The sequence below is a fragment of the Symphalangus syndactylus genome, chromosome 1 (assembly GCF_028878055.3).
Source record: "Symphalangus syndactylus isolate Jambi chromosome 1, NHGRI_mSymSyn1-v2.1_pri, whole genome shotgun sequence".
Taxonomy (NCBI): domain Eukaryota; kingdom Metazoa; phylum Chordata; class Mammalia; order Primates; family Hylobatidae; genus Symphalangus; species Symphalangus syndactylus.
Window position 1 is genome coordinate 62,756,776 of NC_072423.2, and position 24,136 is coordinate 62,780,911.

Consider the following 24,136-nt stretch of genomic DNA (forward strand, 5'->3'; position numbering starts at 1 on the left):
GTGGGAGGGGAAGGAAAGACCAGTAATAGGAGGAGGGGATGAGGGAGGGAGATAGAGAAGGTAAGGCAGTGGAGGAAGAAATGTTCCCAAGCCAGATCCTGCTGTGGGTGACTGGCGTGTAATCCTGCTGGAGAAACTCCGGGATATGGGGGAAAATGCAGGTTCCAAGGGGTGTGGGAGCTAGCCCCAGACTCCTGTGAGCCATTGCTGGTCAATTGCACTTATGACATTAATCCTCTGCACAGCCGATCTGCTGCACAGGTAAACAATGCTGGCTTCAGCAGCCAAAGAAATGCTGGGGCTGGCACTTGGAAGGCAGGGTGGCAGGCCCTCAAGTGGTCAGGGTGAAGTGGGTGCTGGCAGCATCTTCTACAGAGGTTTCTCCTTCCCCCCCCTCCCCGCCCCGCTTAGAGCCAAGGTCTTGCTCTGTCACCCAGGCTGGAGTACAGTGGTACAAACATAGCTCACTGCAGCCTCAAACTCCTGGGTTCAAGCAATCCTCCCACCTCAGCCTCCTGAGTAGCTAGGACTACAGGCATGCATCACCACACCTGGCTAATTTGTTTTCTCTTATAGAGACAGGGTCTTGCTATGTTGCCTAGGCTGGTCTGAAACTCCTAACCTCAGGAGATCCTCCTACCTTGACTTCCCAGAGTGCTGGGATTACAGGCATGAGCCACCACACCAGAGGTTTCTCCTTAATTTGAAATACATCTTACTTGTGTACATAGCAATGCTATAAAACAGGGCAACACTTACTTTCTCCATTGTTTCCTCAGAATGGCAAATCAGGAAAAGTGATAAACATACGTCACATGTGGAATAGGAAACTTCTTTATTAGGTCTTTGGCTTTTTGATATTTGAATATCCAAATATTTAAATCTCCAAACATGCCTAGGAATAACTAAAGCCACAAGGAAATATTCAACTTTTGATACTTCCACTCCATGTTTTTACAGTGTTGTTTATAGTAGTTATATACATATATATATATTTATATCATATATAGTAGTACTTATAGTAGTAACATTACTACTATAAATACTGTAAAAACAGAGTGAAAATATCAAAAGTTGAATATAGTTTATAGTAATATATATTACTATATATATTCACATTTATAGTAATACATCATATATATATTTGATAGAGGTTCTTGCACTGTTACACAGGCTGGAGTGCAGTGGTGTGATCATAGCTCACTGCAGTCTTGAACTCATGGACTCAAGAGATCCTTCCACCTCAGCTTCCCGAGCAGCTGGGACTACAGGTGGGTGCCACCATTTCCAGCTAATTATTTTATTTTGGTAGAGATGGAGTCTTGCTGTGTGGCCCAGGCTGGTCTTGAACTCCTGGCCTCAAGGAATCCTCTCACCTCAGCCTTCTAGAGTACTGGGATTACAGGTGTGAGCCAGCATGCCCGGCCAATAGTAATAATATTAACAATGATATTCTCATAACATTTTCACATCTGCCATTTCATTTAACTCTCAAAGAAGCCTTATGAAGCAAGGGAGGTAATTTCTGTCCCTCAAACTTCTAGGATATTTTAAACGCCCTGACAGAAAGCGTGCATGCTGAAACCGCTGCTAGAATTACAGGCCAAAGGGAATAAGAGGTGGCTCAGATTCAAGAGACTTCCAAGAGCAATAGCTCTTCTCCAAAGTGGGGCATGGCAGGGTGGGGCTTTCCTCTCATTGTGGGAAAGTGGGAAGAGATAGTTTATAGGGAACTAAGGAATAGGAGAAAAGCCCCCCCCTGGGATCTGGGCTAGGCAGAAGGTGTCCCAGTAGCAGCTGGTCTTTGGCCCAGGAAGTGCCCCTGATGTCCTAGGATGCATTTCATCCTCTGGCAGAACCCCTCCTCCCCCGCTAAGGACACTGCACTTCTGGGGAAGACATGGACGTTTGGGATTTTCTTCTCCCTTGACAGCACTGCAGTTGAATACTAGCTATGCTCAATCACCTGTTTTCCAGAATATAACCTTTATGTCTAAGGAAGCATATTTCCTGCAGGAATAGTAAATACCTTCCGAGATTTGCCTTTTGAATGGACGCCATGCCAAGCTGCAGCTCCGCTCACAGCTCTATGCTAACTGTTTAGAAATGCATGCTCCCTGAGTATGAAACGATTAAAGTTAGTGGTTAATATGCAAAAGCCTTTTGAGCAAATGATGACTGAATCAGTAAATGTGTGCCGCTGTGTGACCTGTGTGCATTCACAAGACTCAAGTGCTGCAGAAAGTTCCAGCCCTCTGCCCTCTGAAACTCCTTTTATCAAGGGCTCAATGTAGAGTAAAATAAACCACACATTCAAAATGTATGGGGAAAGAAACCTTCTGGAAACGGAAAGGTAGACTTTATATACTGGGGTCATACAAGTCTTTGTGAGCGAGGCAGAAAAGATGTTTCCAGTCAATAGCATTCACCATCTCAGGCCCTTGTCCCTCTACTTTGGGAGAATTATATTACTTGCCCTGAGGATGATTAACAAGGATATCCCGATTTCATCTCTGCTTTCTATTCCCAGCCACGCAGACATTGTGCTGGAATTTCTATGCTGAAGAATTAAGCTATATTGTTTGGCAAAAGAAGCAACTGAAAACAAGAAATCCATCCCTTTCTACCACTGCTATTACATAATCCACGTTTAAAAAAAAAAAAAGTTTCTGCTTCGGATTTCTCTGTTGGGCAGGGTGGTGGGAGGGATGGGGTCTCTAGTTTTTCCCAAGTGAAATCTTGGAAATCTTGCCTAAGAGAATCCTTATGAAAGTTTCACTCACAATGAAAGCAAACTTCCAAGGTGGAGGAGGGTGAAGCCGGCTGGCTGGACGGATCACTGAGGCCCAGTGCTGCGAACAGAGCTCAGCACATTATTCCAACCCTTTCTGGGAGCACGGCCCGGGCTTGGCAGCGGTTTGGTGTTCTCGAGTGTGACGCATTCTGCAAACCTGGCTGTGTCCATGGCCCAGCTCCAGCTCTGCAGGGCTCATGACCAGGCTGCCCCCTCTCCTAAGGTGTTTTGCAGGATCGCCCATCAGAGCTAAACACCCACCAGCTGACCACCTGTTCCAGGTGATGGGATTTTGGCTCAGATCAGCCTGGATGGGGTGGACCTCTACAAGCTGGCTTGAATAAATGTAAATGTCTGCTGCCTATCTTGAAGATCATCGGCAAGCTTTGGTGGGTCCATATTCAGTGGCAGTAGGGATTAAGGCAAACTTAAAATGATTCTGAGTGTAAATAGATACAGATATAAACTTTCGGGGGAACAATTTGGTAATAGCTAATAACAATCGTTAAAATGTTTATATCCTTTGACCTGATAGTGTTAGTTCTAAGAATTTATCTTAAGAAAATAAATAAATTTATATCCCATGATATCTTCATTTTAGTGTTACTTGTAATTGCAAAAAGAAAAGAGAAAAAACCCCACTTACTGAATAATTGGAAGGTGGTTAAATACATTACGGTAAATTGATGGAATAAAATGCTCTACAGTTGAGGCCGGGCGCGGTGGCTCACGCTTGTAATCCTAGCACTTTGGGAGGCCGAGGCGGGCGGATCACGAGGTCAGGATATCGAGACCACGGTGAAACCCCGTCTCTACTAAAAATACAAAAAATTAGCCGGGCGTGGTGGCGGGCGCCTGTAGTCCCAGCTACTTGGAGAGGCTGAGGCAGGAGAATGGCGTGAACCCAGGAGGCGGAGCTTGCAGTGAGCCGAGATCGCGCCACTGCACTCCAGCCTGGGTGACAGAGCGAGACTCCGTCTCAAAAAAAAAAATAAAAAAAATAAAAAAAATAAAATGCTCTACAGTTAAAGACCTAGGAAACAATAGACTTGTAAAACCACATCAAAACAATATATATGGTATCATCATGATTTTTGTAAAAAAACACATGTGAATTAAAAGACTAATGAACATATAACTACATACAAACAGATTTCGGAGTGGTGAGATTCTAGGTGACTTTAATGCCTCTCTGCATATTCCAATTTTTCCATAACGAACACACATACCACTTATATTCAATAAAAAAAGGTTATTTAAAATTTTTTTTCTACCCATATGCTGTAAGTCCTCATTCCAAAGGAAGAATGGGGCCTTTTGGGGGCTACCACTGACCTGCCCAAGTTGGAATTAGTAAAAAGAGAACTGGGGAACCGGAAGAGAAGGGTTAGAGTGGCTGGCAGAGGCTGAGGTGTGAGGGGTTTTCAGTGCAGCAGTTTTGGGGGTTGGGGAGAGTAGAGAAAGGAGCTGGGTTCAAGTTCTCTGTGGGGAAGTGGGACCACGTCCCGCCTCGGAGAAGGGAAGGTCAGCGAGTTCTGTCCAGGGCTGCTGTCCTCTGGTGCAGGGCTATTATGAGCATGGCAAAAACTCAATAACCGTACATATTGGAGAATGAGGTCAGCCAGCACCTGGAGGGATGCTGAAGAAGGCAGGCCTGTGCAGACCCACGATTGCTTTACAGTTACTTGGTGCCCCTGAAGTGCCTGCTGCCCAGGGAGATGCACTGTTTCCAGTCCCCAATCCACTGAATGAAGACAGAACAATGGTGGACCCATCCTGAACTGGTCAGTGTCGTCTACCAGAGATCCTGCTGTCCCTCCCGAGACTCTCCTCACAAGGTCGGCCCAATTTGTGTGTGCCTATGAGCCAGGAAGAGGATACCAGTGACAATATTTGTATGGCATTTGATAGTTTACAAACAATTCTCATGAAAGTTCAGTTGAGGAGCTCTAGACATTCTTTTCAGGAAACACATATTTACAATCTGCGAATAGCCACACTGAAGGTGTTCTTTTTCCTCAGCTGTAATTTCATCTGTGACTCTCTCTGCTGCTTTCTGGTGGCTGGAACTGTATTCAGCAAGGGCAGATAGGTGGCTGTTCTTCAAGCTTTTACGAAATGGGGGGAAAACCATTGGTATTAGTCAGTGAGGAATAAACTAGCCCTTTTTGTTTTTCTTTTTTAGAGACAGGCTGGAGTACAGTGGGGTGATCCTAGTTCACTGCAGCCTCAACCTCCTGGGCTCAAGCGATCCTCCCACCTCGACCTCCAGAGTATCTGGGACTACAGGCACGTGCCACCATGCCCAGTTAATTTTTTTTTATTGTTTTGTAGAGACAGGGTCTTGCTATATTGCCCAGGCTGGTCTCAAACTCCTGGCCTCAAGCAATCCTCCTGCCTTGGCCTCCCAAAATGCTGGGATTACAGGTGCGAGCCACCACACCCGGTCACTACTCCTTTCTAATGAATCTAGGAAGTGCTAACAAATAATCAGCACCAGTGAATAACTCCTTAGATTCAGTTAGGTTAACACTGGGGAGCCAGAAGAGAGAACCACCAGCTTAGTGTAGACCTGCCAAAGGCAGGTGTTAAAATGGATGATCCTCTTGCAGACTCAGTTCCTGGCTGGTCATCACCTGGTGAATTTTCATTTTAAAATCAATATTTCAAGAAAGCACATAGCTTAGAGTCATGTAGTTTAACCTCCCACCCAACATGGCATCCCTAAGGACCACCACCCAGCCTCTGTTGAATACTCCTATGATGGGGACCTCACTACCTCTCCAGGAGAACATTCAATTTCTGTATAGATGTGGTTAGAAAGCATGTCCACAAGACTGCAGTGTGGAAGTCAGAAGAGAACACTGGGTTGAAGGGGATGTGACTCAGTTTCAAAGGTGGAGGGTGTGTAGCTATAAGGATACCACATAGGATTACTATATCCAATTTTTTAGAATTATTTGTTATTTTTCTTCTGATGAACAAACACTATGTAGAGGATATGGAAATGCTTGTGTAGTCTTCTCTGTTAGGGAAAGTGGTGCTGGGTAATAATATTGGCTTAGTACATCATTCATTATTTTGTAGATAAAACTAGAAGTGAGTCCTCCATCCCACTGACTTTGGTTAGCTTGCCATATGAAGCTTCAGTGATGGTGCGTTACATCCATCTCAGCTTCCCTACCAGGTAGTTTGTGCCCTCAAGGAATTGATCATCATAATCTAGACTTGGCTGGTAGCAGGCTGGGGAAGGCTAGGATTGGGAAGCCAATGGGCTTCATTAATTAATGGGTTCATTAGTTCAGTTGGTTTGTAAGTTACTATTTTATGAATATTATATGTCTCCCCAATTGGATTGCATATTCCTTAAGGGCAGGAATTTATTTCTTATCCCTCGCTGTAGCTGCAATACTGAACACACACAAAACCCTCATCAGTATATGCTTAGTGATTATCTGTAGAAGACTATGTTGTACGTAACACATTGAACCGGTGCTGAAGAATTAATCCAATTAACAATGACCATCAAGCCACTTGTTTTATGCTAATAAAACATCATAATTTAAGGACTATACTGCATTTTTTAACTCCATAAGTTATAACCCTTTAACATATATGAAAGTTTCATATTCTTAAAGTGCTTTAAAATATATTTAATTTTTTTAACAAGTGGAAAAGAATGTTCCTTAAAAGACATTTAATTTTTTAGTGGAAATTAATATTACCAAAAACATTCTGTGCATATTTGAATAACAATTTTTTTGTCTTCAAGAAATGGGATTTTTATATAAAATACACACATAGCACTGAATGCCAAAGTGATGGGTATCCATGGTCAGAATTCAAAATTAGATTTGCTATTAAACCTCTCTGGTTTGTGTCCTGAGTGAAGAATGATCTCAAGCTGGGGAGGGAGGTGCATTGGGTAATCAGTGCTTTTGAAGGTGAATTTCCTTGCTGTGAAATAGGCTTGGGTTAGTGGTCAGGACAGCCATTCAGACTGACAGGCCCCTGGACTTCCAAGGCTTCAGTGACAGGGACAGAGATGTGATTGACATGAATATTCCTCAGACAGCCAAAGAATGATTTCCACACAGGGATCCTCAGTGTCGTCAAATCGGCTGAAAGAGAAAGCGGAGAGGCATTCAGTAAATAATTTATACTGTCCAGGGACTGTTCCCTGGATTTTAAAAGATAGTATTTTTTTTTTTTAGACAGGGTCCTGGTCTGTTACCCAGGCTGATGTACAGTAGTATGATCACAGCTCATTGTAAACCTGGGATTCCTGGGCTCACACAATCCTCCCACCTCAGTCTGCCAAGTAGCCAGGACTAGAGGTGTGGGCCACCACCCTGGGCTAACTTTTAATGTTTTTGTAGAGATGGGGTTCTCACTATGTTGCCCAGGCTGGTCTTGAACTCCTGGCCTCAAGTGATCCTCCCGCCTCAGCCTCCCGAAGCTCTGGGATTACAGGTGTGAGCCACCATGCCAGGCAAAAGATAGTCTTAGTGGAGAAAGCTAAAGTGACTTCACATCTCAGCCCACTCAGCCCACTCCACTTCAGGCAGGCATCTGACACTCCACCTGCTGTAATAAATCAGCAACAAGGCTACTCTTCAAGTTCTTCAGAGGAGAATCCACCGCCCAAATCAATATCTCTAAACTGGTACTTTTTATGGGTAATGAAAGATCTATACAATTAACAACCGGATTACAGTGTACTTGGAGGGACAGAAAACAATGAAGAATGAAAAGCCTCTTCCCAGACAACATTCCAGTCTTGAACTTGACTCCATTGCAGCCTACCTGATTCTCCCAGTCTGGTCCCCAAAAGCTTAATAACTCACTGGTAAAACTAAATACCTGAAGAGGACAGAGACCAGTTTTTCAGACCCTTTTCCTGACTCTTTGCTGGTATCAGGCTTCTAGGTTAATGCAACCTCTTAAGAGAGGATTATAAATTACAGGCTTAGGGCCAGGTGCAGTGGCTCACACCTATAATCCCAGCACTTTGAAAGGCCGAGGTGGGTGGATCACCGGAGGTCAGGAGTTTGTGACCAGCCTGGCCAACATAGCAAAACCCTGCCTCTACTAAAAATACAAAAATTAGCCAGGCGTGGTGGCGTGTGCCTGTAGTCCCAGCTACTTGGGAGGCTGAGGCAGGAGAATAACTTGAACTTGGGAGGCGGAGGTTGTGGTGAGCCGAGGTCACATCACTGCACTCCAGCCTGGGCAACAGAGAGAGACTCCATCTCAAAAAAAGAAAAAAATAGAGAAAAAATTACAGGCTTGGGGCAAGGGGAAACAGCAGTAATGGTGCCTGGGCTGCCCTGACAAGTGCTCCTTTCTAGCAACTACCTTTCCCCACATGCCAGTGCAAAGGGCCTCACCATCTCCACTGTCCAGCCAAGAGCTGCCCTGCCACTAATTAAGAAGTGAATGTTCAGAGCTGACACAGGGCAACACATTATAGAAGTTAGGACAAGAGTTACCTGGAGCACCTCCAAGATGTAGTGGCTCTTGAGTGCTGGCAGGTGGGAAGGGGATCTGTCCAGCTGTGTAGCTACTGTCTGTGTCCAGTTCCAGGTGCAGGATGTGTTGTTTTATGGTGACTGGGGAAAGGAGGCCGGTTAGGTCTATCATCAGAAGTGAGCCCTGCTTAATGTCTACACTATTGACTTCGTTTTAACTCCTTCATACTAGACCTGTGGGAGTGCTGTTTGCAGAAATTTGGTCAGCTTAGATATAAATTCAATTAACTTCCTCTAAACACCAGGTAGTGCTTCCACATACATGAACGAATTTTACCCTTAAAATGAATCTGTGAAGAGGAAATGATCGTTCCCCATTTCCTAGATAAGAGAATGTGTCTCACTGAGGAGCCTGACAAGATGGCTTGGTTACCAAGAGTTGGGATTTAAGCTCTGGTCTCCTGTGTCCAGAGGCCATGCTGATTTCATGTGATCTCAGCTACTTTCTATGAAGACACTGACTTCTGAAAACTGATGCCAAAGGCAGCTCTTTTGACTCTCGACACAAAATTCCTCTCATGTTAACGATCTCAGCTAATTGCAATGTAGTTATCTTTAAAATTAGCCAAGAAAAGACCGACCACTTTTTACAAAAGGTATTTTAGCCGATATGGGTTCATAGACCTCTAATATCCACAAATAATTAATAAAATAACAGATTCTTTTTGAGAGGAAATGCTTGCTCTCTACTCATCGGGTTGTCTACATAGTTTGCATTAATATTAAATGGTTGTTGAAAAAAATAACAACAACGAGCCTTAGTAAAAAACAGATACTTACTGAACACTGACTACATATCAGACGCTGGGCTAATAACTTTTCACACATTATCCCATTTAATTTCCACAGCCTTAAGAGCCATACCCTATTTTTATTTCCATTTTACAGAAGAGGAAACCGAAGGTAAAGAACAATTAAGCAACTTGTCCAAGGTCACACAGGGAAAGGGATGGAACTAAGATTTGACCTCTGTTCTAACTTCAGAGCCAAAATCTAAATCACAATGTTATACTATCTTGAAAACTAGCCTAGCTTATTAGTGTGCTGGGCTCCAAAAACAAACAACAACAGCAACAATAAAACATTTGATAAGTTCTGGAGAATTGGAGGTGGCAACCATGAGTGACAGAAGCATGGCTGGGGTTGAGAATGGACACGTTAGCCTGGGGGGCTGGCCCTGGTCAGGTACTATGGATGGAGGGGCTGAGGCTGCCTTTGGGATGTTCAAGTCAAAATGGAAAGGGGGCCTGTTTTAGTGCATGAACAATCAGCTACTGGACAACATACCTGCCACCGAGTGCCACTGTCCATCACACAGAGACTGCTTTGGTGTGACCGACGTCGAGGTCCCACCTGCCCCACTGTCCATAGAGGCCGTGACCTGGAACACACATGCATTTTCCTATTTCCTTCAGAAAGGCAGGTGGAGCCCACCTTCCCGTGCCATCTGCCCTCCCCAAACTGGGCCAACTGACAGCTTAAGTGCACATTAGATATTGGCCCTCCTCTACTTTTGAAGCATGTGACCACATGGGGTCCAACGCTTCCAGAGATCTCTCTGCTGCATCCCTTCCAGGCAAGTATAAACCAGGGTGGACCCTGGCCTGAAGTCGTTGCCAATGGCAATGAGTTGTTCCCTTCTAATCCAAACCCCGCCCCCATCAGCTCAACTCAAAGGTTACTGATTGGAATCCTCCTTAGCAATTAATGCGTGACAGTGGCTCTGTATGGAAGGATATGTGAGATGTGGAAGGCAAAGCTACTGGTGGAGGCCTACAGCCTGCTGCCAGGGCCAGCCAACTGTAATAGTTCCATGCACGGCAAGACATTAAACAAGCAAAATGATTGAGTTTGCACTGGGCATGCATCAGGAGCCAGGCACGCAGTCTGTTTTGTGCAGAATCCCACATTTCTGCTTTCTAAATCAGGTTTTCCTCCAGGATCTTCCAAGGGTTGAATCAAGGGGAATGAAATGAGAGGACTAAAATAAGTGTATTTATAAATAATTTACAATTAATTTGCACGTAGCTAGATGGGACAGCCTATTCACAGGCAATTTTTGAGCTAAACAATGTTACTACTATTATGAAGGTCATCAGGTCTTGATTTGTTTTCCTGAGAATAATTCCCTCCCAGAGACTCTCAGTAGAGACTCTCTCCAGCCCCTCCTCTGAAAAGCCAGAATTGTCTCAACCACCTTGCAAGTGGATAGTTACTTGCGTCTCTGGGCTACCAGAGACCTACTCAGACTTAATTAAAGACTACAATAGAAAGTATTCTAGGAATTTGGGGCATTTTATTTTCTTCTGGGATTCTTTTCCCCTCACATTTAGTAAACTGTGGAAGGATGGAGATGAAAGAAAATGGCATATTATATCAATCTTTCACTCGAGGCCTCAACTAAGGGTCTTCCTAGAAGAATTTGGTTTTAAAGAGACATCTTTGAGAAGGAAAGAGATATAACTGGGAGGTGGAAAATAAGATATTGACTCAGGCCTGTGAGTGATGGACAAATGAGGCCACAGAGATGAAGAAAGAATCCGTAAGAATTGAGTATATGGCAATTTCTATAATCTTGACAAAAGCCTTAAGATATAAGAGTTATTATCTACATTTTGCAGATAAGTCTGAAAGAGCTTGAGTAACATCCTTAGGGCCATATAACCAAGTGCAGGAGCTGCAAATCAGCCCGACTTGTTTGAGTTTTCCCAGTTTTAAAAATTAAGAACAGAAAACATGATGATAAAATTACTTGCTAAAGGAAAATGGTAAGTTAGCACTGAAGTCAAGGCTCTTAAATACAAGATTGGATCACATTCTGTACTACAAACCTGACCGGCTGTGGCCTCCAGACACTGAAGCTGGTTTCCACAGACCCTCCCCATGGCATCAGACTGCTACGCACCTTTCCTGCCTCCAGGTAAACACATAAGTGCTTCCCAGGCTGACTTCCGATGTGTATTAGGATCCCAGTGAGACTTCTTGGGCGGATGCTGAAAACAAGCTTAAATTCTGGCCCCAACAATACAGAGTGAGCTTTCAAAAGAGAAACAAAGCAAAAGTTAAAGCATCACAATGAAAGAAAACAGGATACAGTTCTTAAGACGCAAAGACTTAAATTCTATAGAACTGCTCCTTACCCAAGACGACATGACCTCCTTCTTCGGAGAAATAAATGCCTTTCTCCAAAGGACCACCCAAGCAGGAAGACACCCCGAAGCTTGAAGAAGGGGTATCCAAGGGTTTTGAATCCAGCTGAAAGTTCTTCAGGCATCCCACAAAGCTGTTTGTGGGGAGGCTCTGCAATCAAGCAGAAAAGAAAAAGCTCATTACCTACACCTCCAAGAAAGGCATGGGTAGCCAAGGCGAAGGGCACTGCAGCTTGTCAGCAAAAGGGGGAAGGTAGGTAGGGACTCATTCTTCCTGCTTCCAAGTCAGGTTCTTCAAACTCAGGTTCTAATAGCTGTTCTATTTGGCTCTCTGCCCACAGTGCCAAGAAAAACCTGTATACCAGATGTTGGGTGGGTGGTCAAAGATTGCAGGTGCCACCTAACAAAGTGGTGTGTGTGCAGGAGGCGGGGAGGGGTAGTGCAGCTTGCTAGCTTGTGCTAGAATAAGAACAGGGAAGATTGACCTGACCCTGGTCCTCACAGTCGGAGCAGCAACAAGGGAAATTTCCATCTTACAGTTCACAGATTTCACCGCCTCTTTGCAGATTCAAACCACTTCTTAGAGTTCCATGAGGCAGTGTGATAGCTTAATGCAGGGCAGCTGACAAAAATAAAGAGGCCAAAGTGTTCCCAAAATAATAAAATGCAAAAAAATCTTCCTACATTGTTGGGCTTAGTGTACCACCACCAAGTCACGAATGCTGCAGAGTTAAAATAAGACACAATGTGCATCGACAGTGGGCTTGCGTGAAGCCCCATGCCTGCCTAGAGCTGGCTGAAATAGGGGACTCCTCTCCTGGGGCCCAGGAACAGGCTTGTGGGGTTCTGTGCTCTCCTACATTATACACCAGGTGTGTTCTGTGTGTGCATTTTCCTGGGGAGAAGGACTGTAAATTTCATAAAATTCTCAAGAAAGTTTAAGATTCACTGAATAAAACTCCTGGACTCCCTTCTAAAATGAATGCCTTTAGGACTCTGGAATCCTACAAGACAGACATGGTAATAAAGATATAATAACTTTAAAAGAAAATGGTGGCTGGGCACGGTGGCTCACACCTGTAATCCCAGCACTTTGGGAGGCTGAGGCTGCTGGATCACCTGAGGTCAGGAGTTTGAGGCCAGCCTGGCCAACATGGTGAAACCCTGTCTCTACTAAAAATACAAAAATTAGCCAGGCATGGTGGCAGGTGCCTGTAGTCCCAGCTATGCAGGAGACTGAGGCAGGAGAATTGCTTGAACTCAGGAGGTGGAGGTTGCAGCGAGCCGAGATCGTGCTACTGCACTCCAGCCTGGGTGACAGAGCAAGATTCCAACTCAAAATAAATAAATAAATAAATAAAAATAAAGAGAAAATATTGATGTGATAAATGTACATGGTGCCAGCATCAACAGTAAACTACTGATCGGGTTTCCTATGAAACTTTTAGTTTCTTAATATTTGTCATGCTACACAATGAAAAAGCTGTGTCCTAGAGCTAGGACTCCCTAGGATGGGCCAGAACCCAGCATTGATCCCTAAGGACTGACTGCAGTGCTGGTGTTCAGAGGCAGACACTGATCGGATGTGGCCTGCTCCTGAAAAGGATATGTGGGAAGGCCCATGAGATGGTTTATATCCTCAGGTTGAAAGAAGGCTGCAAAAAGAAACTTGGTCTGTAAAGAGTATTGTAAATGGGGTGCTACTAATTGGCCCAGATGTTAGATGCTGGGTGTGATTAGGGTGGTTTGAAGAGAATTTATCCAAAGCCAAAGAATACCTGAATCCTGCCCCATCCTGTGATTTCTCTGAGTTGAAAATAGGGGCCGGGCACGGTGGCTCATGCCTGTAATCCCAGCACTTTGGGAGGCTGAGGAGGGTGGATCACGAGGTCAGGAGATTGAGACCATCCTGGCTAACGTGGTGAAACCCCGTCTCTACTAAAAAATACAAAAAGTTAGCCGGGTGTGGTGGCGGGCACCTGTAGTCCCAGCTACTTAGGAGGCTGAGGCAGGAGAATGGTGTGAATCCAGGAGGCGGAGCTTGCAGTGAGCCAAGATCGTGCCACTGCACTCCAGCCTGGGCGACAGAGCAAGACTCCGTCTCAAAAAAAAAGAAAAAGGAAAATAGGAACAGAGGTTGAGAAAAGCAAACATTAACAATGAGAATTCTCCTTAGCAATTAATATGTGGTGTATATTATATATATAATGTGTATTATAAATAATGGATAATATGGTATGTATTTTTATGATATATATATATATAAGTTACTGCATATAGCAAAGCAAAGTAATACTCTATTGCCTGCTGGGGTACAATAAATATACTTTATTGTATAACACTGGAGCTCTGGCCCAAACCCCAGTGCAAAACCCAAGAGGGCCAGGCTGAGCCCTGGTCGAGGCTAGGGCAGCCTAAGCAGCTAGCATCCAAGCTGGTGGAGAGACCTGCTTTCTTTATGCCCATTTCTAGGCCCAGATTTGAGCTTGGGGCCCTTTTTTTCCCACTGCAAGCAAACATCACACCAAAATGTGCTACCAGGTCTGGAGGAAAGGGGCAAAAATTGCATTAAGGTGGAGGACAGTCCCTAGACCTGAGCTGTTGATAGGCTCATCTTACTTAACTTTGTGGGGTGGGGGGAAAGGCAAATCTGAGACAAGAAAGACAGGTGCCCAAGGCTGCCTCAAGTAACCCCAGTGCAATTAACGCTGTAGCAGGTGGTAGGAGAGAGGAAGGGAGAGGGCACTCACAGAGCTCAGCCCTGGGGCTGTGGCCCCATCAGAGCGCCCCATCAGAGCCTGGAACTTGACAAACCTAGAAAAGCACCCCTCCTCTCTGGGGACAGAGGGAGTCCCGACTTTCCCTTCGTCTGGCATTCCCAAGTTGGGTTTTTGAGATAATTTTGTTATTTCAGACATCAAATAGCATTAAAACACATATTCCATTATTAAGTTATTCCTTTTTCAATTCTCTTTCTAGCGTTTGGACGAGGACAAGGAACAGCTTTTGGCTTTGTGCTAGTATGTCTTAAACACCCTCTTGATTATGTGTTAAGCACGTTTTTCTCCAAGCAAAGAACACATAGGTCACACTACCTAGTTTGACATTAATAACAGTGTTTGGTTTTCAAATGTTTATTTCTCATGGTTATCTATTATTTATGGTAAAGAATATTGGGTTTCCATTTATGGGAGAGATAAAAAGACCCCACAGAAGCACATTTAAAATAAATAGTTTGATGGAGAGAAAACAGTTAAGCCAATGTTTTACCTTATGGCAAAGATGGTGAAAGTGGCACAAATCACTGTAATTTGGAACACATTATGTTAATCAAAAAATCTCTGTCTATAACCTAAAACCTATGTTTTTGCATTCCCTGGAGCAGAAGCCAATAGATTCAGGTTTAGGAAGTGGTAGAGAAGCTCTATCTTCACCCTTTCAGGGTCTGCGTCTCAACCTGCACCTTAAAAATGAAGGTTTGGGGTTAAGAAATGGGCACCTGCTTTATGTGGTTGTGAACATTAATTAGATCCTTAAAAATCATTTAAAGTATTTTGAGATTCTCATATGTTGAGTATTTCGAATATCTCATACAATTATGCCTATGATATAAGGTGAATTGTTTCTGACCATGGCTCTGAACATAACTATTTACCTTTGGTTTCCCTGATGGAGGTGATCCCAGGTAAACTGGCGCTCTGATGCTGATGGTGGAGTTTCCAGGCAAACTTCCCTCCCGGGCCCTCAGTCCATCCACAACCAAGCGCCCCTTTTCTCCATCATGGCCAAACACCACCTTCAGAGTAAGGAAGATATGTGAGTTGTGTTTTTACCTTTGACAATTGGTGTTGTATTTTATTAAATATTAGTGGCCAAATTAAAAAAAATGTTATCATGCTCCTTCAAATAGCTTCAAAAGATGAGAGATTTTTTCCTCCAGTTATCACTATCACCATCGTTTTGTGAGATTATGTGAAATACTGAACAAACTGAGCTCAAAAGGGGAACTGAAAAAAAAAGGTTGCTTAGAAGTGAACTAATCAAAAGATATTATAGAATTCATCTGGAAACTTAACACAAAAGAGAAACAGTTAAAGGCACAGCCACAGGCAACCCCCTCCATGTAACAAAGGGGCAGGGACAGTTTATACAGTGCTGGGGACAGGGGTGTGTTGGAGTCGTGGCACCCTGGGCTGGCCTCTTGGAGCAGGTAGAACGAGGACACTTCTCTTCAAACAAGAGGAGTGTTTAAACTCTTTGCTAAAATTTCTGATCCCTGGGGTCTGGCGTGGATTCTGCCATCTCATAGGCGTGGTGAGACTATTCACTACGGACACTTCCATTTATATGCCAAGCTGTGACCTTTGGCCTCTACTGCCTGCTGACACCTGGGCTTGAAGGTCTGACAGGCCACTCAACCCTGAGATGTTCACAACAGAAATCCTCATTCTCCCCCAGCTCTGAACTGCTCTCCTCCTGGCCACATCTGCCTCTTCTCCATCTTCATCTCAGTAAATGCCCACTAATGACTCAATTGCTGGCCCCAAATCACAGGACGTGATCTGGACCCTCTCTTCCTCTCACCCTCTATATGTGATCTATCAGCAAGGCCACGTGGTTCTACCTTCAGCATGTGTCCTGGTGGTCACTTCTCCTGACCTCCCCACAGCCTCTGCAAGCAAAGGCAATAGCAGCTATGTGAGCCCCCTGCTGCTACTCTTGCCCCCTGGCAGTCTCTTCAGCTAAAGAATTAAACAATACATGAATCTGTACATGTAAGAGTTTTTTTTTTTTTTTTTTTTTGACAGAGTCTTGCTCTGTCGCCCAGGCTGGAGTGCAGTGGTGTGATCTCAGCTCACTGCAACCTCCACCTCCCGGGTTCAAGCGATTCTCCTGCCTCAGCCTCCTGAGTAGCTGGGATTACAGGTGCATGCCACCACGCCCAGCTAATGTTTGTATTTTTAGTAGAGATGGGGTTTCACCATGTTGGTCAGGCTGGTCTTGAACTCCTGACCTTGTGATCAGCCCACCTTGGCCTCCCAAAGTGCTGGGATTACAGGCATGAGCCACTGCGCCTGGCCAAGAGTTTTAAGACTCTTTAAAAGCTTTACAGACACTTTCAAATAAAGTCCAAAGTCGGAGCTTGGCCTTCAAAGCTTAAATGATCTGGGCTCTGTCTTCCTCTCTAATTCCATTTCTTATTGCTTTGTGTTTTGTTCATTCAGCTAATTCCCACCTCCAGGTCCTTGTTATTTGCTCTTCCCTCTTCCTGGAACCCCCTCCCCATAACTTCATGTGACTACCACCTGCTGTACCAGGGCTTTCTCTACTGCCTTATTTAAAATAGTCTCCCTGCTCTCTCATTTTCTTACCTTGCTCTAGTGTTTTCTCAAAGCACTTACCAATCTCTGACATTACATTGAGGATTGTTTGCTTATGTGTTCCAGGAAGGCAGCTGAATGACCAAGTGAATGCACCTTGTCAAGACATTTACATTTTCTGAAGTCCAGTTGCCTCATTAGAGAAATAAATAGGTCCCTTATTGCCTTAAATGGTATTTCTTGAAATCTGGAAAGGCTTTAAGCAAGAGCCGAGATGCTAGGGTCATTCCAGGTCCAGAGAGGGGCCTGGAGGCCTGGAAAGTGGCCATAAGGGGGAGAAATGGTCCAGGATGCAGGAGTGAGAGTAGGCAAGGGGCATGAGGCAGCCTGGGGAGGGCTGGAGGGGATGGAAGAAGCATCAGTAAAGCCCATCTTGACTTTACTGTCTAGGATGATAGCCATGCAATGTGTGTGCCGCAGCCTCCAGTACTGAGATGCTGGGCACGCAGCGCCTGCAAGCACACAAGCTCTCCCACTCCACGCCCTCGTGTCTGGGAAGGATGCTGGGACTCCTATTTTCAGCGACTCCAACAGTGAATTCCACACCAACTGGAGATACTGACACAGCCCCAGCTCTTACCATGTGCCATTTCCCATCATTGCATTTCTCCTTGCTTTTGATCCTCAATTTTTTCCCATCTGTCCCCAGTGCAAAGACCAGACGTCCTTTTGAAAGATAAAGAGCCATAAAGGAGTTCTTAGTGCCCATGTGAAACACCAGTCCTCTGGAGGATGTTGTCTGCATGTCCACGGCAAACTGTGACCTGTGGGGAACATCGGCGATGAAGGGAAATAGAGGTGTTCAGCGTTCCTTCGAATCTCAGAGCTGAGACAGAGGGTGGGGAGCAAACACCCAACCCCCATTTTTCAAATGCATAAGCTAAGGTAGGTACTGATTAAATGACCCGTTTCTCTGGGAACTTTAAAAAGCTATTCTATTCCAGCTGTTAATGGTTTTGTTGTATAATTTCCTTACTACATTGGGGAATAACATGGAACTTTTGCGGCAAACTTAGCTAGTGGTGTAAGTCCCAGCACGTGGCAAGAAGAAACATGTCTGAATCTTTTATAAAAAGTCTATGTTTTAAAAAGTTATGGTAAAATACACTAACCTAAAATGTGCCATCTTAAACCATTTTTAAGTGTATAGTTCAGTACTGTTAAGTACATTCAGATTGTTGTACAATCAATCTCGAGAACTCTTTTCATCTTGCAAAACTGAAACTTGTACCCATGAAACAAGAGCTCCCTAGTCTCGCTTCCCACAGCCCCTGACAACCAACCACCACTCTACTTTCTGTCTCGATGAACGCGACTACTCGAGATACCTCATGTAAGTGGAATTGTACGGGACTTGTCCTTTTGTGACTGGCTTATTTCACTGAGAAGCCTGTACTTTTCAAACTCAATGAATATGCATTCTGTTTTGTATGTATTCATGGAGAGGGAAGTCGTAGAAGTAGGGGACAACTTGAATAACAAGGATGTGATTTAAGCATCAAAGAAGCCTTTCCTTTCTGTTAGACAGATTTAACACAAAGACACAGAAGCACAGACCCACCTTCTCCCACCCACCTCTACATTTCTCAGACCCTAATACCCTCCCTATGAAGGAAGAAGAATGAGGCAAATATCATGCAGTAAAAGCAGAGTGCGCCGGTGGCTCACGCCTGTAATCTCAGCACTATGGGAAAATCCTAGCACTTTGGGAGGCCGAGGTGGGTGGATCACCTGAGGTCAGGAGTTCAAGACCAGCCTGGCCAACATGGGGAAACCCTGTCTCTACTAAAAATACAAAAATTAGCTGGGTGCGCTGTTGGGCGCCTGTAATCCCAGCTAACTTGGGAGGCTGAGGCAGGAGAATCGCTTGAACCCAGGAGGTGGAGGTTGTAGTGAGCCAAGATCATGCCACTGCACTCCAGCCTGGGTGACACAGTGGCTCTGTCTAAAAAAAAAAAAAAAAGCAGAGTGCAAGTTAGTATTCGTTTGCATGATGGTTACATGTTCTATGAACATCCAGCTAAGCAAGCTTTACTTTTTATGAAAACTCACACTCACCCATCCATCCACCCATCAAACAAGTATTTAATGAGTGTGGGGGATGCATAAGGTGCAGTGCTGGACAGTAGGAATGCAACGATGGATGTTTCATTCCTTGAGTGGTTTATGGTGCAGGGGTGCCCTGAGAGGGATGCATAAAGGTGTGCGTGAAAGGGTCGTGGGAGATGCAGATGTTAACAGGCTGTCTTCAGCCATTCCTGTGGCTAACGTCTAAGCAGACACCAGATAGGAGGCATGGGTTCATCCCACTCACAGCGGCATCCCCAGTGCCTATTACGCAGTAGGCACTCAAAAAATAGTTACTGAATTGAATTAAATGGTAAATGGAAAATTCGGAGGCAGAAACCAGAAGTGGAAGAAACAAATTATACTGTTAATTCTCTTTGCTTTTTAATTCTGTGAGGCTAAGATGCATATTTATTCTTCAGATTAGCAAGTTTCCTTGAGGGCAATGTTCTTCAAAACGAAAGAGAAATCTATATTTGTTAAATTAAGCCAACCAGATGGTAACACTGCTCAATATTTCTCTTGGTGTGTCTGTGTGTTAGTGAGGAGGTTTGGAGAATGAGGGGTAGCCAAGTTAAGGAGGATATTAGAACGTGCTGCAGAATAGAATGTACTTTCCATATGTGGGCCTGGTGATCAGACTTGACATTTGCTTTCCAGAACTGTTTCCTAAAGCAACTTTCTTTCATAAAAGACTAACTGACTAACACCCGAAAAAAGGCAGCAGTGGATTCAGATCCCAGTACATGATACTGTAGCTATGACTCTTCATTGCTGGAGGATGGGAGAGTAGGGCAGAGAGCTAAAGAGCATTTTTATACATTCACCAAAGGGGTAAAGCAATGGCACCAGTTTAAAGGAGTGTCAGAACACTGCTAGAACGTAAATCAGAATGAGAACAACAGAATCCTCCAACTCTTACAACTTTCTGAAAATAACTGATTGCTACAACATTTGGGGCTAAAATATAAGTTGAAAATTATAGTTACTGATTGACTTTTTAAAAAATTTTACCTTTTAAAATGTTACTTTTTCATTAATGATGTACGGTTTAATGTTGGATGGGAAGGCACAGGGGTTGAATTGTCAGAAGTTGGTAACTCACTGCACTGAATGTGTTGAGAGAGAAGCTGCCAGGGAGGGGAGGGCCAAGCTGATGGAGAGGCCACAAGGGGGAAGCCAGAGGCGGGAGGCTGGGGAAAGGGGCGTCCAGGCAGTTTCTTGAAAGAGGGAGGTTGGCCGGGCGCGGTGGCTCACGCCTATAATCCCAGCACTTTGGGAGGCCGAGGCGGGCGGATCACAAGGTCAGGAGTTCGAGACCAGCCTGAACAACATAGTGAAACCCCGTCTCTAATAAAAATACAAAAAAATTAGCTGGGTGTGGTGGCGGGCACCTATAGTCCCAGCTACTCAGGAGGCTGAGACAGGAGAATGGTGTGAACCCGGGAGGCAGAAGTTGCAGTGAGCCAAGTCACGCCACTGCACTCCAGCCTGGGTGACAGAGTGATACTCCGTCTCAAAAAAAAAAAAAAAGGCTGGACGCGGTGGCTCACACTTGTAATCCCAGCACTTTGGGACGCCGAGGCGGGTGGATCACGAGGTCAGGAGATTGAGACCACGGTGAAACCCCGTCTCTACTAAAAATACAAAAAAAAAAAAAAATTAACCAGGCGTGGTGGCGGGCACCTGTAGTCCCAGCTACTCGGAGAGGCTGAGGCAGGAGAATGGCGTGAACCCAGGAGGCGGAGCTTGCAGTGAGCCGAGATTGCGCCACTGCACTCCACCCTGGGTGACAGAGCGAGACTCCGTCTCAAAAAAGAAAAAAAAAAAAAGAAAAGAAAAGAAAGAGGGAGGTCATTGTCATTAAGGTCAGCTTGACCAAGAGAGCAGGGGTGGGGAGTGGGACCTCCCCACCAAGGAGTAGCCAGGGGAGGGGACAACTGGAGGGACAATCTCCTTTCCTTCTGCCTTAGCTTCTACTAGCACAGTTTTGGAAAATGAGGGACCCCAAGACTTTCCGTGGGGCAGCTGGAGACGTGGAGCTGTCCACACAGGCTTTCTCCTTCAGAGCTTGGCAGTCAATCTCTCTCTGACCTTTATCTCTCTCTGCCTGTGATGCATGCTCACAGCTTACTGAGTGGGCTTCAAGGGCCAGCCTCCTTACAAGCTATGACCTCTCCTCCCTGCAAGAAAAGCTTCATCGAGCCCATTTAACTAACAGGAAAATTGAGGTCCAGAGAGAGGTAGCAATTTGCTAACATGCAAGACAGGCACAGAGGGACAACTTAGGCTCAGAGAAGTTAAATGGCATGTGGCAGCCATGAAGTCGTGCTCCAAGAGAAGCTGCTGCAGGGAGCACGATGGGGCTGCCATGCCCTAGGTCTTCAGTGACACTTGGGGGTATTACAGCCGGGCCATTTATGGCCAACACTGAGCTCTTCTCAGAGATGATCTCCGCTTGGGGGCACTGCAGGCACCTGGCTGAGACTGTGTTACAGCTGGACTGCGGCCTGAGGCCCTTCCTACCTGGCTCTGTCCTCCCTGCACCCTCCCCTCACAGTATCTGCAGGCCCACAGCCATCTGCGGGCTCTCCCTGCCTGCCCCCGTCTCTGTCCCCTTCTGGTCATCTTTCACAGGCTTCCCCACAGTGAACCTCTTGCCCGTCTAATCCCATCTTAGTGTCTGTGTCTCAGAGGAGCTGCCCTGGCACGTGGCCTAGAGTCACCCAGCCAGTAAGTGGTGAAGCAAGACTGAAAGCCAGATGTTAGAGCCAGGTCCTTTTAGCCCCTGCAATTCTGCCTCTGTGGGAAAGCCGTGAAGAAAAGGTCAGTACCTTTTTATCTGTGGCTCCTTCAAATCACCTGAAAATGACAGATCTTGTTTTTCTAATTTTTTTCTGACATAATTAATATTTCTGCTCATTCCCTCCTCCCCAAAAGAGGTGCAACTTGTTAGCACAAAAAGGCCAAATGTATTCTCTAAAAATGATCTATCTGGCACTGCGTCTACCAAAAAAGAACGATTTTACTTTCACTACAGAATACAAGAAAAGAAAGGTAACTTGTCATGGAAATAAACAGCAGCTTTAGAAAAAAAAAGTCAGCCTTATTTTTAGAACACCATCAATTCTAAACCAGAGCTGAGCTGATTGTTTCAGCCTCTGAGAAGTACGCTGTCGTCACATTTGCCTCCAGCTGCTGGGAAAGCACATGGCAGGCAATCATTCTCCCTGTCCTGTGCAGGCCAGCACCTCTTTGCACAAAAATGATAGTGCCACCTTCATTAGAGACAGCTGCATGGTGTCATGGCAGTCAGACTTCCCTGCGGTGGAATCGCAGAGTCAGGTTCTGAGTTGGTGCTGGGGCAGGAAAGCTAAATAATACCTGGGTTTCAGCAGCTCCTGAGGAAGTTTGAATAGCAAGTGGCTGGTGGGAATGTCCCCAAACTGGAGGGCTCCATGATTGGCCTGGGTCCTGGGAAGTGGTGAGCAAGCATCTTGCCGCACCTTCATGCTCCTTGGGGAAGCCACTGGTGTGTCTTGCAACAGCTGCATGGGAAAAGAGCAACACAATTATCAGGGGAAAGAGTGAAGAATGCTTATCTTGCTAAGTACGTTGCTTAATTTTCACCCTTGATCCTAAGTGAGGAATTCAGTAGGGCAATAGAAGGCCTAGGAAATGGTACCATGGAGATGGGAAGTTTCCGCTGAGAGCCCTTCCTGCGGGTCACTGACTGGCATGGAGTGGGCAGAACGGAGAGCTCATTCTTTATTTAGCTCTTTAACCTTTCCCGAAGCCAGATCCTCGCAATCCCTATCGGTGCCCTAGTATGGCTTTGATTTGAGAGCATTTTGCCACCAGGAAGGTGTAAGACAGGGCTAGGAGGCAGAGGGGCTCATTCTTTTGGGGAAAACAAAGTTTGGGAGAGTCTAAATACCCTCCTTTTCTCTCCCTCCTTCTTTGGGGAGCATGCATGTTATTCTCATCTTACACAAGTCTGGGTTCTTCTCTGAAAGCTGCTGCACCTGGGACCAGTGGCTGCCTGGTGCCCCTTTCCACCACTGAGCATCGGAAGAACCGCAGTGTCGCTTGAGGGAGCCAGCATTTGGCCAGCGGTACCGAGACACCCACAGCCTGCCAGTGAAACACGGAGCTGCAAACCTGCGGCCACCTCCGCTAACAACCATTCACTTGGGCAACAGGGTAGGTGAAAGGACCAAGATAGCAGGAGAGAGAGAGAAGGGAGGGGACCACATCCTGTCCCCACTTCCATCAGAGTTGACTCATGCAGAGAAGTTTGAACTTTTGAATGGGACTGAGTTTTAATGCAGAGAAACAACCATAATAGATGTTAAATGTGACTAGGAAAATTGTTGGAAGTAGCTGAGATTCCCCAGCCCTGCCCCTCTTTTCTCCACCGCAGAGCTCAGGTTCCGAAATGCCCATGCACTTTTCCCAGGCGCTCAGAGCTCAGTGGGGATCTCCATCAGTCAAAGCAAAGGGTGGGGATTCACCGTACTAGGGGTTGGTTCAGAAATTTACATATGACCCCTCCCTTCTGGCCAATGAGCCCTGAGAGGAAGTTGAAGGCGGGGCTTCTGGTAAATAATTCCATATTAGCACAAAGAGAAACCCAGGCAGAATTGGTGCTTCATTGTGCTGGACAGTGTGGTGTGGATGCGATTCCCAGAAGCACGCAGGATGGAGCCAAGAGAACCAAGAGGAAGCACAGCCAACTCCTGATGGGCCAGGCCTCAAGCCTCACCCACCCCTGCATGGCTCACTGTGTGAGATTATTATTATTGTTTAAGTCATTAATTTTGCAGTGAGTTTTCTGAATCAGCAGCTAAAGGCTTCCCAAAAGATTCACATTCCTTCAGGGGTGGGTTTTCTTCCCTGACCCATTTCCTGTATATAGTGCTCAGAATGCAAACTTGAATCAGTTATTTAAAATGATGCTTGCACATTGCTGAATGGAGACGTTCTACCATACCCAACAGGAACTTAAGTGAGTTACTTACATCAGCCAAACCTTGATCCTACTGAGATTAAAACCCAGCCTGGGCTCCTGCCTGGGACTCATACTAGTGGGTCTTGCTCCCTCTCTGGAGTCTTCTCTGTGTGTCAGCAGCATGAGCATCAAGATGAACAGTTTTGAAAGACAGCCTTTGCCACCAAATGTCCCTTAATTCTCTTAATGGCATCATCATCCTT

At 45.3% G+C, this 24,136-nt stretch overlaps 1 protein-coding gene and 1 pseudogene across 4 annotated transcripts in view; one reads left to right on the top strand and one right to left on the bottom strand.

Annotated features, from left to right (window-relative positions):
- Positions 1–251: 251 nt before the first annotated feature.
- LOC129459399 (small ribosomal subunit protein eS10-like) overlaps positions 252–24,136 on the top strand; it is a 294,302-nt pseudogene continuing 270,417 nt past the window's right edge.
- The window catches only part of LAMA3 (laminin subunit alpha 3), a 270,663-nt gene continuing 252,953 nt past the window's right edge, over positions 6,427–24,136 (bottom strand). For all 4 annotated transcript variants that reach the window (XM_055235914.2, XM_055235907.2, XM_055235916.2 and 1 more), the window contains 8 exons: positions 22,307–22,470; positions 17,436–17,619; positions 15,130–15,270; positions 11,466–11,625; positions 11,231–11,361; positions 9,613–9,706; positions 8,287–8,406; positions 6,427–6,915 (listed from right to left, as the gene is read on the bottom strand). In XM_055235914.2, the coding sequence (XP_055091889.2) occupies positions 6,770–6,915; positions 8,287–8,406; positions 9,613–9,706; positions 11,231–11,361; positions 11,466–11,625; positions 15,130–15,270; positions 17,436–17,619; positions 22,307–22,470 (1,140 nt within the window). In that variant the 3' untranslated portion in view covers positions 6,427–6,769. The remainder of the gene's footprint in view (positions 6,916–8,286; positions 8,407–9,612; positions 9,707–11,230; positions 11,362–11,465; positions 11,626–15,129; positions 15,271–17,435; positions 17,620–22,306; positions 22,471–24,136) is intronic.